Source organism: Hyperolius riggenbachi, chromosome 5 (genome assembly GCF_040937935.1).
Source record: "Hyperolius riggenbachi isolate aHypRig1 chromosome 5, aHypRig1.pri, whole genome shotgun sequence".
NCBI classification, from domain to species: domain Eukaryota; kingdom Metazoa; phylum Chordata; class Amphibia; order Anura; family Hyperoliidae; genus Hyperolius; species Hyperolius riggenbachi.
In genome coordinates this window covers 246818332-246832089 of record NC_090650.1, presented here as the reverse complement: position 1 = coordinate 246832089, position 13758 = coordinate 246818332, and the positions used below count along the sequence as shown (strand labels likewise).

Below are 13758 nucleotides of genomic sequence, written 5' to 3'. Positions count from 1 at the left end.
AAAGGCCGGCCATGGTAAAGTATCTAGTGTTTTGTTTTTTAATTCAGATACAGTATTCTCTAATGCTTTTGACTGTGACCAGTGAAGACAGTCTAATTCTAAGATTACCCAGTACCTGTCCCGTAGATTTTATTTTTCTGTATCTGAAAGTAAGGTAGCCCTCTCATTTCATATTCTACTGCAAAAAAAACAACTTTAACCTTGCACCTGACCTTGACCTTTCACCTGACCCTGACATAAAGCCTCTATCCTTAAACTAATCACACTAGGACCCCCCCCCCCCCCTTCATTAGGTTAGACATTTGATACTTTGCCATGGTGTGGTATTATGTTTTTATTTTTAACCTTAACAGTATAAACTTAACTGCGTACATGCAAAAAGGGCACTGGGGGAAATTTGGAAGTCCACAAAACTCTACAGTATAGGTACATTTACCAATATTCTATTTTTACAGTGAAAATGACGATAGTAAAATATCAGCATTAGATACTGATATTTTACTACAGCTAAACCTAAGCCTATCCTCACACTGAACCCTCCTACTACCGGTTTCTAACCAGCTACCCCCACCATACCTAACCTTAACGACCCCCCCATCACACACACAAACACACCTAACATTAACACCCCACGCCTAACCTTAACCATGGCACCCAAATTTCCCCCCCAAACCCGGTATTTCAATGGGGCCAATGGCAGCGCCCAAATTTCCTGTTCCCATTTTAGCCTGTACACATTGATACTGTGATGACATACTGCATAACAGACGGTTTATAAGTTTGAAAACTTCTTGGCCTCTGTTACAGTACATGGCTTATGTATTTCCTTATGCTCTCATCTGCTGCATTAGCAACACTGGAAATGCAAGATATCTTTTGTATGAACTTATAATTAAATTTGTGGGTTAACTTATTGCGTTCTCAGTATGATTACCCTACAGTTCATGTGCTATTTCGTGTTATTTTGTGCTATTTCGTGTTATTTCTGTATAGTTATGTATAGTTTGGGTATGGCTTCTATTTAAAGCATACATAGTATAAATATGAGCTAAACAAAATCCTAAAATAACGAAAAAGATGTTGTGCATGGTGGTTATCTTCAATGTGTGAATCTTTATTACCAAAGCCGTTACACTTTACTACAGTAGTCTGTATTTTGTAGCTCTGGACTGATAATTTTGCAGTGCACTTTTCACTGATGTTTGATAAGATTTGCTATAGATGTACTTACTTAAGTTTGTTATCTTGTCTTCCAGCTAGCAATGACTCACCCAAGCCACCATTTAAATTTTGGGATGAACCCTGATCATGCTCGCAACTCTCTTTCTAATTGTGGCATCAGACAGCCCAAGTATGGTGACAGAAAAGTTCATTATATGCACATGCGCAAGAAAGGTATGTTTAAAAATTGTCCTGATAAGATTTGTGCATTTGCTCTCCTGCTGGTAAAACATTGGCAATTACAGCTCATCTGCCTGTGTCCAGTTCAGGCGGCAGTATGGAATTATTAGCCATATAAGTAACCATCAAATGGCCTCTTCTAGTTCCTTGTTCAAATATACTTTAAAATCTTAGGTGAGGATTGGACAAATAAAGATTTTAGCCTATCTAAACCTAAAGTTGAACAAGACTATTTCTTAAAAGTAGTAGCTAATGTTGAGTATAAAGTAAAAGTATTGCTTTCTGAAATGAACTCTTCAAGCTCAATACTGTATTCTGTTGCTGTGCTAGCTTCATGTGCATCCCTGCATGTGATCTTAGGACATTTGGAGCCTAAGCAATTTCCTGCAATTTTCCCTTCTTGAAACAGAAAGTATTTGTAATAATTCAGCTGTAAGTGAGCAACCGTGGTTTCCCATGATGCATCACTCCCAAGTATGCAAATCATCTCTTTATGCCCTTGGAAGCAAGGCTATAGATCCAAAACTGCTGGTCTATAGTGAGTCTGTAGCCAGTACATTTTACAGAACCACGCCAATCCAACATACACCATTGAAAGCAAGTTGCTTACTTACAGCTAAATTATCCTAAATACCATTCTGTTTTAAGAAGGCAAAATTACATTTCCCATTGCTTTTTAATAGAGGGCTCTTTGGTCTCTTTAAGTAGTTTATACCTTCCAGGTGGTTCTGGCTCACCATGAGCTGTCTGGGTATTCCTAAGTAGTTTGCTGTGAGCAAACCAAACTTATACAACTGCTCAACACCTGCTTTCTATGAAACACACTCACTTTAAAGTACACCTTAAATGAGACGCACATGGTGGCTGCCATATTAATTTTCTTTTAAACAACTCCAGTTGCCTGACAGTCCTGCTGATCTATTTTACTGCAGTAAAATGTAAATCACACACTTGAAACGAGATACAATGGAAACAGACTCTGCATCAACTTCACCAAACTATGCTTTATTCAAAAAGTAGAAAAACACCATAAACACCAATGTGTCAATTTAAAACCATAAAAATCACTCTCAATGGTGGCAATTGCACAGCCGGCTGGGTTCACACACTTCATACATGCCAGTCACTCCCAGGGATCCCATTAATTAACTGCTGCAAATGCTATGAGCTAACTGCCACTATGAAGGTAAAGTTCTAACAGTGGTATGTTTCGCACAATAATAGTGCACCACTTCTTAATGGAAGTATGGAGCAAGTTCAATGGTGCAGCAATAGTTGCATATTTCATCCAGCATAAGCACAATTAAAGCTGAGATTTTTGTCTCACAACTATAGAGTATTGCCTCACTGAGGCTCTCACCACTCAGCAGTTTGAGTCCATGGCTGTCGATCGTCCTGCTGTAGTTGAAACACTCTGCCGCATTTCAAACTTGTTTGCCATACAGCTGCATGCTTTCACATAACTCAGCAGTAGCAGTGGGGTCCCTTTAGTGTGTATATGGACCAGCTTGAACGTGTGTGCATGCACATCAGCATGCATGCACCCATCATCACTAGCCTCACTGACAGCATAGGTATGCAACTGTTACAGTCAAAGTGTGAAAAAAAGCAGGCATTCTATAGAGAACCGGGTATTCTACACTTTGCCTGAACGACTTCAGGCATTCTATAGAATGCCTGATTTCGTACTTTGCCTGTAACATATGTATACTGTGTATATGTAAGTATGTGTGTGTATTTATATATATATATATATATGTGTGTGTGTGTATATATATATATATATATATATATATATATATATATATATACTGTGTGTGTGTGTGTGTGTGTGTGTATATATATATATATATATATATATATATATATATATATATATATATATATATATATATATATATATATATATATATAAATATATATAGATCTACGGTACAGACCAAAAGTGTGGACACACCTTCTCATTCAAAGAGTTTTCATCTATTGATACCTGTGTTTCAATGCAGTTTTATATATTGTGATGTGAGCATGGAAACAGATTAAAAAAAACTGATAGCAAGAGACATCAACAGAAACATTCTGACAATTTGAAGTACCGTATTTTTTAGACTATAAGAGGCACTTTTTCTCCCCCATAAGTGTGTGTGTGTGGGGGGGGGGGGAGTAGATGCATCTTATAGAGCAAATACAACGCTATGGTCCATGCTTGTGATACCTTTCCCCTCGTTCATATTAATGATGCCCGCCCCGTCCAGGCTAGCAATCCATGCCCCCATCCATGTTGCTGGTCCCTGCTTGGCACTGCAGTTAAAATCACAGCAGAAGTTCTCATCTGTCCTTCTGAGGTGCTCCATGTCCTCCATCCCAGGATTTCTTTCAGCTTGTATGGTCATTTGCACCATATGCGTGACTCTGGCGCTTATGCGCCCCCAGGTTACGCAGCAAGCGACCCTAAAAGCCGGAAAAAAAGTCACTGGATGGAGCACACGGAGAGCCCTGGATGGATGTGAGGGCTTCCGCTGCGATTTTAACTGCAGTTTCCACGTGGGGACCACTAGCATGGAATTTAGCATTGCTAAATTGTTAGCAAAAATGGGGGTGGATGGGGAGCATGGATTGCTTGCATGGACGAGGGCAGACATCATTAACATGAATGGAGGCCATAGATTGCTAGCATGTATGGGGGGGTGAGCATCATTAACATAAAGGGGGCGGCATAGATGGCTAGCATGTATAAAGGGGATACGGTAAAATGTAAGGCTATGGCCACAGTTTGTTAAACAGTAATTATGCAGGCAAGGGCAAGTAAAGTTTATACAGAAATCAGGACGTCACAATCATTTGTAGCACATAACATGGACTGTCAAAGTATAGTTCTTAATCCCTCTTTCTTTACTAGCACTACAAATTACGGCTGAAAAAAATCCTAGCTCACAGCACAGTGATAGGATTAATCTTGTTAAAAACCATACAGTACTATTCTTTGTCAGTTTCATTTAGTTCTGCTGTTGCAGCCCAGCACCATCAACACAAACAGGCTTGTTGTGCAGATGTTCATCTGGGCACCGGCGGTTAGCTGTAACATAGCCAATGCCAGCACTCAAGAAGTTATTGGCCAGAAGTGAACATTTTTTCTAGATGGGGATCGTTTGGGCATCAGTTACTTATATTTCTGGGGTCCTAGCTCAGACATCAGCTTCTGGTGCTCCAATTTGGTGTCAGGGTGAAGACAATGGAAGGTGAGCATCTCATGTTTTCAGGTACGTTTAAGGGCTCTTTTCCACTATGAAATGCAATCGCGTTTCAATTTCCACCATGCGATTGCGATTGAGCTACTATATTCATTATAGTCCAGCTCAATTGCATACAAAACGTGGCAGGACGACGATTGCGCTTTGACCAAAATCGCATCGCATTCGGATCGCACTAATGGAAATTGCTGCTGCAGTTTCCATTAGTTTAAAGGGACACTGTAGGGGGTCGGGAGAAAATGAGCTGAACTTACCCGGGGCTTCTAATGGTCCCCCGCAGACATCCTGTGCCCGCGCAGCCACTCACCAATGCTCCGGCCCCGCCTCCCGTTCACTTCTGGAATTTCTGACTTTAAAGTCAGAAAACCACTGCGCCTGCGTTGCCGTGTCCTCGATCCCGCTGATGTCATCAAGAGCGCACAGCGCAGGCCCAGTATGGTCTGTGTCTGCGCAGTACACTCCTGGTGACATCAGCGGGAACAAGGACACAGCAACGCAGGCGCAGTAGTTTTCTGACTTTAAAGTCAGAAATTCCAGAAGTGAACCAGAGGCGGGGCCGGAGCATTGGGGAGTGGCTGCGCCAACACAGGATGTCTGCGGGGGACCATTAGAAGCCCCGGGTAAGTTCAGCTAATTTTCCCCCGACCCCCCTACAGTATCCCTTTAATGTACCTTGTGATTTGCGATCAGAAGCAAATCGCAGGCTAGTGGAAAAAGGCCCTAAGCATTGTTTAAGGAGCTACCACAAGACACCCCTACACCATGGACGCACCTGGTTTTAGTATTTTTTTTTCCTCTGGTTTTTGTCCTCTAAACCTATGTGCATCTTCTAACCTGAAAAATAGGGGTAATTTATATTCAGCACAGATCGGTCTAATTATTTGGGCTAAGACAACCAAACTGAATCCATACCGATTTAAGGTATATTCAACCAGCACTACTAGACAAACAGCTTTGTTGCTATGGACAATCCAACTATGAGCACATCTGAGAGCGATGTACATTAAAGTGGACCTAAACTCTTGCACAGGACAAAAGGAGAGCATAGAGAAATGCACATTGTATTTATTTAGACAGTTTGGCCTCTCTAATTCCCCCTCATCTGTGACTAATCACAAGTTTTAATTTGATCTCTCAGCTGTGTGAACTGGCTGCCACAGCAAACCAGCCAATTGGTAAACACAGTACGTTAACAATATGTCTGCTTCCATGAAAGCAGGAAGTAGACACAGTGCAGATTTATTACAGGATTTAGATCAGCTGTAACAAAGAAATGATATGTACAAAGGACATCTTGCGCCAGTAAGGCTTTGTCAGCAGGTGAATGGATAATTGTGTCCCCTGAATTGTTGTATTAGCTCAGTAACAAATATTTTTTTCTTTAATGGTTAGTATGTTGTTGCTTATCTTTAGAGCAGGGAGGAAGTTTTGAGTTCAGGTCCGCTTTAAACTTAATCTGCATTGGAAATGAGGGAAGTCTAGTCACATATTCTTCACGCACTCTCTGAACCAAGTTTATCATCAAAAAAGGCAACAAATTTACGTTTGATGTACACAACATTCTCTGTGGATTTGGAGCAGATTGGAAGGGAATACATATGACGGTTATAGTAGTTCTGTATAATCCTGGTTAAATTGTGAAAGCCCTAAGCCCAAATAAAATAATTTATCAAATTGATTTATTTCATTAGCCAAGTGAGTTTTATACTCTTGCGGAATTTGTTCTAGAGCTCAAAGTAGTTACACTCAAATGAACTTGTTTAAACATATTACATCTCAAATAAAATAGAAGCACTTTCTGTAATGTATTATAATTTAGATAAATTATGTGTAAATGTCAGGTTTCATAAAAGCTCAGCTGGACTTCACACTAGTGAATCAATTTGACTTTATACTTGCAGCGGAGAGGTACTGTACTGCTATCTGTAAAATAGGACATTTAACATACAGGAAGTCCCTGACTAACAAACAACCTGCTGATATGAACAGCCCAAAAATGTGATTCTGGACTAAAGTCCAGTTCGCACAGAGTTTTCTCGGCCAGTCTTCAGCTGCCCTGAGTGCCAGATAATCTTATCCAGCACATTATTCTACTCCTTGCCCTCCCATGTAAGCCACTGTATGTACCATGCCATTGTCCCTGTTCCCCCCTCAGCCTCGCAGCATGGCTATACAGCACTTGGCTCTGAGCTGATGCCCAAGGGATCAAGTCCCATTGCCTGAGGGCATTGTAAATACATTCGATAATATCTGGGCTTCGCAAAGTACATATTGACTGATATCTAGAAATTTTCAGTGGTGTCAGTTCAGATATGCACAGTTGGCATACTCTATAGGCCCATACACGTCTGATTTTTGCGAACGACGGGTCGTTTGAACGTCCCGTCGTTCAGTCGTTCGCACGCCAAATCGGGCGTGTGTAGTTCGGGTGATAAGACTGGTCCTGAGCAATCCGCCGGGCGGATCGCTCAAAACCAGTCTTATCACCCAAACGACAGTCTGTACACACGCCCGATTTGGCGTGCGAACGACTGAACGACGGGACGTTCAAACGACCCGTCGTTTGCAAAAATCAGACATGTGTATGGGCCTTATCTCGCATACATGTAACAATAGTGGCGAGTAAATAAAGGCACTGGGTGAAGCCGTTAGTAGAATATTGGCGGTACCGCTAATATTCTCTTAAGGCTTTTACCGCCTCCTAACATTAATCCTAACTCTACCACTAACTGTCCCCTTTTAAAATGGATCTGGACTCAGAGCTTTCGCTCTGCTCTAAAAGATAAGCAACAGCATAATGACCTTTAAAGAAAAAACATTTTTGTTACAGCTTAAGCTGAATACTACCCTAACGGTACAGGAAGATGGATAAAAGCAACATCCCCCGATGACTAGCGTTCCCCGATCCATCTTCATGCTGGTGGGTGTACACGACGGGCATGAACGAGCGTTCAAACAATTGCGGCACTTTGCACAGGAGTTGTCAGGGATCTTTAAAGATCTGATCACCATGACTGTCGTTATCGTCAAACATTATTCATGTAATCGCTCCCCTGTACCCACAATGTGAGATCACTGACACAATCACCCTTCGCTCAAAAAATCTGCAGTTGTCAGAAAAAAAATCATAGTAAAAATTGCGTAGTGGGAAGGGCCTTTACAGAACTTCCACAGAGATTCTAGCGTGTGGTTACTTCCTGGGAGCACAGAAAGGGTTAACCTCCTGTGTTTGCATATTAGCTCATAATTGGCAGCAGACAGCTAACCACTTACATTACACTGGCTCATTAATTGCTGAGATAGGAGAATTAAACAGGCTGTTATTTATAAACACAGACAAAGTGAATTTATCTGTGTTTTACTTCTCTCCAGTTCAGGTCCGCTTTAACATAAATTCGGGCTTCAGTTACAGTATGTCCGATTCCCAAATTATACACCAGGTGCCGCTGTAGCCACAGTTAACATAGGGGTTTATGGAGGTGCCAAAATTATCAGGGGCCACATGGCACCCAAATTACCGGTCTCCTCTGTCTGTGATCATTATCACTTGTGCCTTCAATTAAAGGACACCTGAAGCGAGAGGGATAAAAAGGTCCACAGTAAGAGGTTCAAAGTCCACAGATTAATAATACCTACTGTGTCAACTACATAAGAATCATTATTTTACTGTGCATTTTAATCTGAAACAAGTGTGCATCTTATTTTCATATGTTCAAATGTATTTAAAAGTTAAAATTTGCATTTTTATAATAGTCCTTTAAAGGAAACCTTAAACAAAGGGAATATTTTGGGTTACCAAAGCTAAGTTTTTAAAAGGGGTGTTTGAAACACTGTTATGTTGATCCTACCTCTAATGGTAAGCACGTAAGGATTGGATAGCTTGGTGACGAAAAATAATGATTTCACCAATTGAAAACGACTGAGAAATAAGTGGTTTGGTTGTAAAATGATTACATTGGTCCTGCATGTGTTTGTGCAAATTACCTATCGATATAGATGAAGGGCCCGTTTCCACTGGAGCTGAATTGCAGCGTTTTCCGCACGCAATTTTGGTTGCAAAAATGCAGCCTGTTGAAATCAATCAGCTACATCTGACTTGCTTTTGGGGGGAGGGGTGGGTGGGAGAGAAATGTTGCTGGCTGTAGTTTTTTACACAATGCATCCAAATCCCAATAGCCCTGCATGGCATGGCTAATGTGATTCAGATGCAAATTCGCATCAACACGTGTGCCACTTCTGTTTTGGATACTACATGCCAATGGAAACCTGCCCTAAAAACCAACAGCAATTGGTAGGAATGAAAGTGGGCACGTGTATACACTGGTTTGGAAGTCTGGTCTGATGGTTTCCAATCATTTTTTTTATATTGCTTAAAAAGATTATCACCTGAGAATGTGCTGTTGTATACTGTCTGTGTGGTGGGTGTAGTCTGATCATATTTTTCCGTTAATTCAATGTTGATACTGGACTGATCTTGTTAGATTAAGGAGCCTGAATGGAATAGTGAATTTAGTTCATATGTGGTGGTGGTGACGTGCTGAAAAGACTCCCACATGTATTTTTGGTGGGAGGAGTTGTTAGAAAATGATTGGCTACAGGTGTGAGATGCGCTAGCTGAAGTGTTTGCAGCCTCAGCCGATTGCAAAGGACTGGAAGCGTGAATGCGCGAAGCACGTGTGCTGTCATTAGCGTGTGCTCATGTGTCATGTTCAGAGTGGAAGCAGCTGTACAGTACTTGGCCATATTATGCCACAGGTTCCATTATTGAAAGGGTTTCCTCTGCATATTCTTTATGCTTGTTATTTTTATTTGTTACATTACTATTTTTTTCCTTTCTCTCCACTCCCACAACTGCAATCCTAAAAAGAAAGGGAAAAAAGGAAATTGAGTGCATTGATCTCATAATTGTTTGTTGAAAATCTGGCCTTGCAGTAATTATGGCTTTTGTTGCCCTTGCCCAGATGAATGTGTGGCCAAGTAATTTAAAACCTTTGAAATGCATTGTGTAAAATGATGGGATTAAAAAGATCTAATTGCTGTTCATGTAAACTGTGGTAACGGAGCAGAGTTGAAACATAAATTTCAGGCCATCTAGTTTTTACAAGCATATGATGAGAAAATGCTGTTATGTTTTTACGAGTGCCGACTCCTGAGCGCTATTGATTTAAGTCCTTCTTATGAACTTTCCGCTTGCTGTTTTATAACTGGTTGATCTGTCATTTCTGATGACTTTTATTTTGCATGGATGCAGGAATAAACACGCTGATAAACATTATGTCTCGTCTGGGGCAAGATGATCCGGCCCCTTCACGGTAAGAATAATTTCACTTTATTGCTCATTTCCTAGTGGTTTAAAGCCCCCATATTTAAAAGGCTGCAGCTGTTTTGTTGGTTTGTTTCTTCTTTAAATAAAAATGATTAGCTAATCAAAACGGATGACTGCACCAGCCTGTCTCCAGTTTATGCAAGAATATTCCTTCTTGTACCCCTACATACTACACTTAGCGTTGAATTCTAGCTTGTTATGATCCCACATAATCCTTAGAGATTTCCACCTCGGCAGCCAAAATAAATATCCGACTGTGTTCAACATATTTCTCCAGCATGTCCCTTGAAAAATGCTCCAGCGACGGTTTTACTTAGTTTTAGTCAGCTTTATGTTTAAAATATTGAAAATGTTGTTCTTTGTTGTTGTCCCAAGCCCATATCCTCTAAAGTATTGATCCGTGAAAACTCATGCTGTGAGCAGCATTAATTCCACAGTCCTACGTTCTCACTGTCTGACAATCAATGCGCTGGCCTTTGTATCCAACATGTGGCTTATATATATTGCAAAAAAAATAGTACATTCTTCCTCTAAACACAAGCTTGCATGTACAAATCCACATTGGTTGCCACTAGTTATGCTCATAATGTTTGAAATGTAGTTGTTTCTTTAACATTTAGCGGTAACAGATCTTTGCCCTTTTTTTATCAGAATAAACCACAATGAACGTTTGGAATTCTTAGGGGATGCAGTGGTTGAATTTTTAACAAGGTAAACAGTCCTTTTCTTTTACTTCTCATTTGAATTTCTTTAATGTCTTACCTTTTATGACACACAGAGGAAAACTGAATTCTAGACAAAGAACTAAATACCCGAAATGAACTGTGTTCCCAGCCAGCGCTGTGACTTAAATTCTGTGTGTGTGTGTGTGTGTGTGTCTGTGTGCGTAATATATTCAAACCTTGTATGTAAATTGCACATTGGGTGGGACTTCTTGTATGAATGGTCCTGTATAAGGAGTGGTAGATAGGCGTAAACCTGGGGTAGGGTTAAACCTGAGGAAGGGTCAGAGTGTGTTCTCTTGCACAATAAAATGGAAGTTTAAAGAGAACCCGAGGTGTGTTTAAAGAATGTTATCTGCATACAGAGGCTGGATCTGCCTATACAGCCCAGCCTCTGTTGCTATCCCAAACCCCACTAAGGTCCCCCTGCACTCTGCAATCCCTCATAAATCACAGCCGTGCTGTGAGGCTGTGTTTACATCTGTAGTGTCAGTCTCAGCTGCTCCCCCACCTCCTGCATAGCTCCGGTCCCTGCCCCCGTCCCTTCCCTCCAATCAGCAGGGAGGGAAGGGATGCAGACGGGGACCAGAGTTCTGCAGGAGGCGGGGAGAGCAGCAGACTGACACTATAGAGATAAACACAGCCAGCTCTGACAAGCTGTTTGTCAGCAGCGCGTCTGTGATTTATGAGGGATTGCAGAGTGCAGGGGGACCTTAGGGGGGTTTGGGATAGCAACAGAGGCTGGGCTGTATAGGCAGATCCAGCCTCTGTATGCAGATAATATTCTTCAAACCCACCTCGGGTTCTCTTTAAAGGGAAGGTTCAGGGACGGGATTAAAAAAATAAAAATAAATTTCCACTTACCTGGGGCTTCCTCCAGCCCGTGGCAGGCAGGAGGTGCCCTCGCCGCCGCTCCGCAGGCTCCCGGTGGTCTCCGGTGCCCGACCCGACCTGGCCAGGCCGGCTGCCAGGTCGGGCTCTTCTGCGCTCCATTTCCTGGCACTTCTGCGTCCCACGCCGGCGCGCTGACGTCATCGGATGTCCGCCGGGCTGTACTGCGCAAGCGCAGAACTACTGCGCCTGCGCAGTACAGCCCAGCGGACGTCCGATGACGTCAGCGCGCCGGCGTGGTACGCAGAAGTGCCAGGAAATGGAGCGCAGAAGAGCCCGACCTGGCAGCCGGCCTGGCCAGGTCGGGTCAGGCACCGGAGACCACCGGGAGCCTGCGGTGCGGCGGCGAGGGCACCTCCTGCCTGCCATGGGCTGGACGTAGCCCCAGGTAAGTGGAAATTTATTTTTTTAATCCCCTCCCTGAACCTTCCCTTTAAAGCCTGTGGAGTGCCTTTTTCTACTATATTGTGGATTGACTTGTGTGCAGGAGTGGTGTACCTGCAGAGAAAGAGCACCAGCATGTGCTACTAAACCAAGGTATAGCATCCTTTGAGGCACAAGGTAATTGGGGTTGTTACATTTTACTGTTGTGCCTAAACTTAAAATAAATGTATAAGGTAAATAATTGTATCTGCAAATATAATCCTACATAAAACCATACTCTTACTTTAGTTTAACAATATTTTTTTATTTGATTACCGGTATCTCTTGTGCATAACTGCCTTTGCTTTAATGTTTTTGAACTCGCCATTAAATAAAAAAAAAATGACTTATTGAACTTTAAATCTGCCACCTGTAATGAATAGAGTTTAACTTGGCAATACATGAATTCATGTTTTTCTAATTAGTCATCAGCAAACAATATTTCTTACTGCTCAGAAACTGTCATTTATAACCCTGAAATTTCAACCCTTACAGTAAAATAAAAAAAGGACCACATGCAACTTCTGTGTAGGATAGGTACTACACATACACATACGTCTAATTGTGCTACATGTTATTACTGGTACACTTTAACTCAGGGGTCCCCAACCTTTTCCGGCCCAGGGACCACTTTCTGACCAAATTTTTCTCCGGGGGGAGGGGTGGGGGGCAATTGCGTGCGCGACCTTGTGGACAGTGTCGTGCGCAGCGGGTTACGGGGGGGGGGGGGGGGGGCTAGGGTGCGACGGCATAGCTAGCATAGTTGCCCCAGTATAGGGAGTTTAGTGGCCCAAGTATGGCTAGTATAGTGCCCCAGTATGTCTGGTATAGTGCCCCAGTATAGCTAATATATTGTCCAGTATGGGTAGGTAGTGCCCCAGCATAGCTAGTATAGTGCCCAGCATGGCTAGTATAGTGCCCAGTATGGCTAGTATAGTGCCCAGCATGGCTAGTATAGTGCCCAGCATGGCTAGTATAGTGCCCAGCATGGCTAGTATAGTGCCCCAGCATGACTAGTATAGTGCCCCAGCATGGCTAGTATAGTGCCCCAGCATGGCTAGTATAGTGCCCCAGTATGGCTAGTATAGTGCCCCAGTATGGCTAGTATAGTGCCCAGCATGGCTAGTATAGTGCCCCAGCATGGCTAGTATAGTGCCCCAGCATGGCTAGTATAGTGCCCCAGTATGGCTAGTATAGTGCCCCAGCATGGCTAGTATGGTGCCCAGCATGGCTAGTATAGTGCCCCAGCATGGCTAGTATAGTGCCCCAGCATGGCTAGTATAGTGCCCCAGCATGGGTAGTATAGTGCCCCAGTATGGCTAGTATAGTGCCCCAGTATGGGTAGTATAGTGCCCCAGTATGGCTAGTATAGTGCCCCAGTATGGCTAGTATAGTGCCCAGCATGGCTACTATAGTGCAGTATATGCATCGCCGCTACCATGGAAACCGCTTCCCCGCCTCCTTCCCTCCTACAGCAGTGCGTCTTTGCTGATGGTATCGGAGATGCTGGATGAAGGAGAGCGGCGCCTGGGGGGGGGGGAAATCCGGAAGCGGCCGCCGCTCATAAGGTAACAGGAGCGGTGGCCGCGGGGGGGAGGGGGGAGATGACAGACCCGCCGCGGCCCAGCTGGAAACTGTCAACGGACCGGTGGTTGGGGACCCCCGCTTTAACTGATTGTAGATGGAGGGCTCTGATCCCTTTAAGGACCAGAGGCTTTTTCTTTCACTTCCCTATCACTATGAG

At 42.9% G+C, this 13758-nt stretch overlaps 1 protein-coding gene across 1 annotated transcript in view; it reads left to right on the top strand.

The window, feature by feature from the left end:
• DROSHA (drosha ribonuclease III) overlaps positions 1-13758 on the top strand; it is a 417719-nt gene that overhangs the window by 238159 nt on the left and 165802 nt on the right. The window contains exons 18-20 of the mRNA XM_068236738.1: positions 1257-1395; positions 9904-9964; positions 10630-10689. Coding sequence (XP_068092839.1) covers positions 1257-1395; positions 9904-9964; positions 10630-10689 — 260 coding nt within the window. The remainder of the gene's footprint in view (positions 1-1256; positions 1396-9903; positions 9965-10629; positions 10690-13758) is intronic.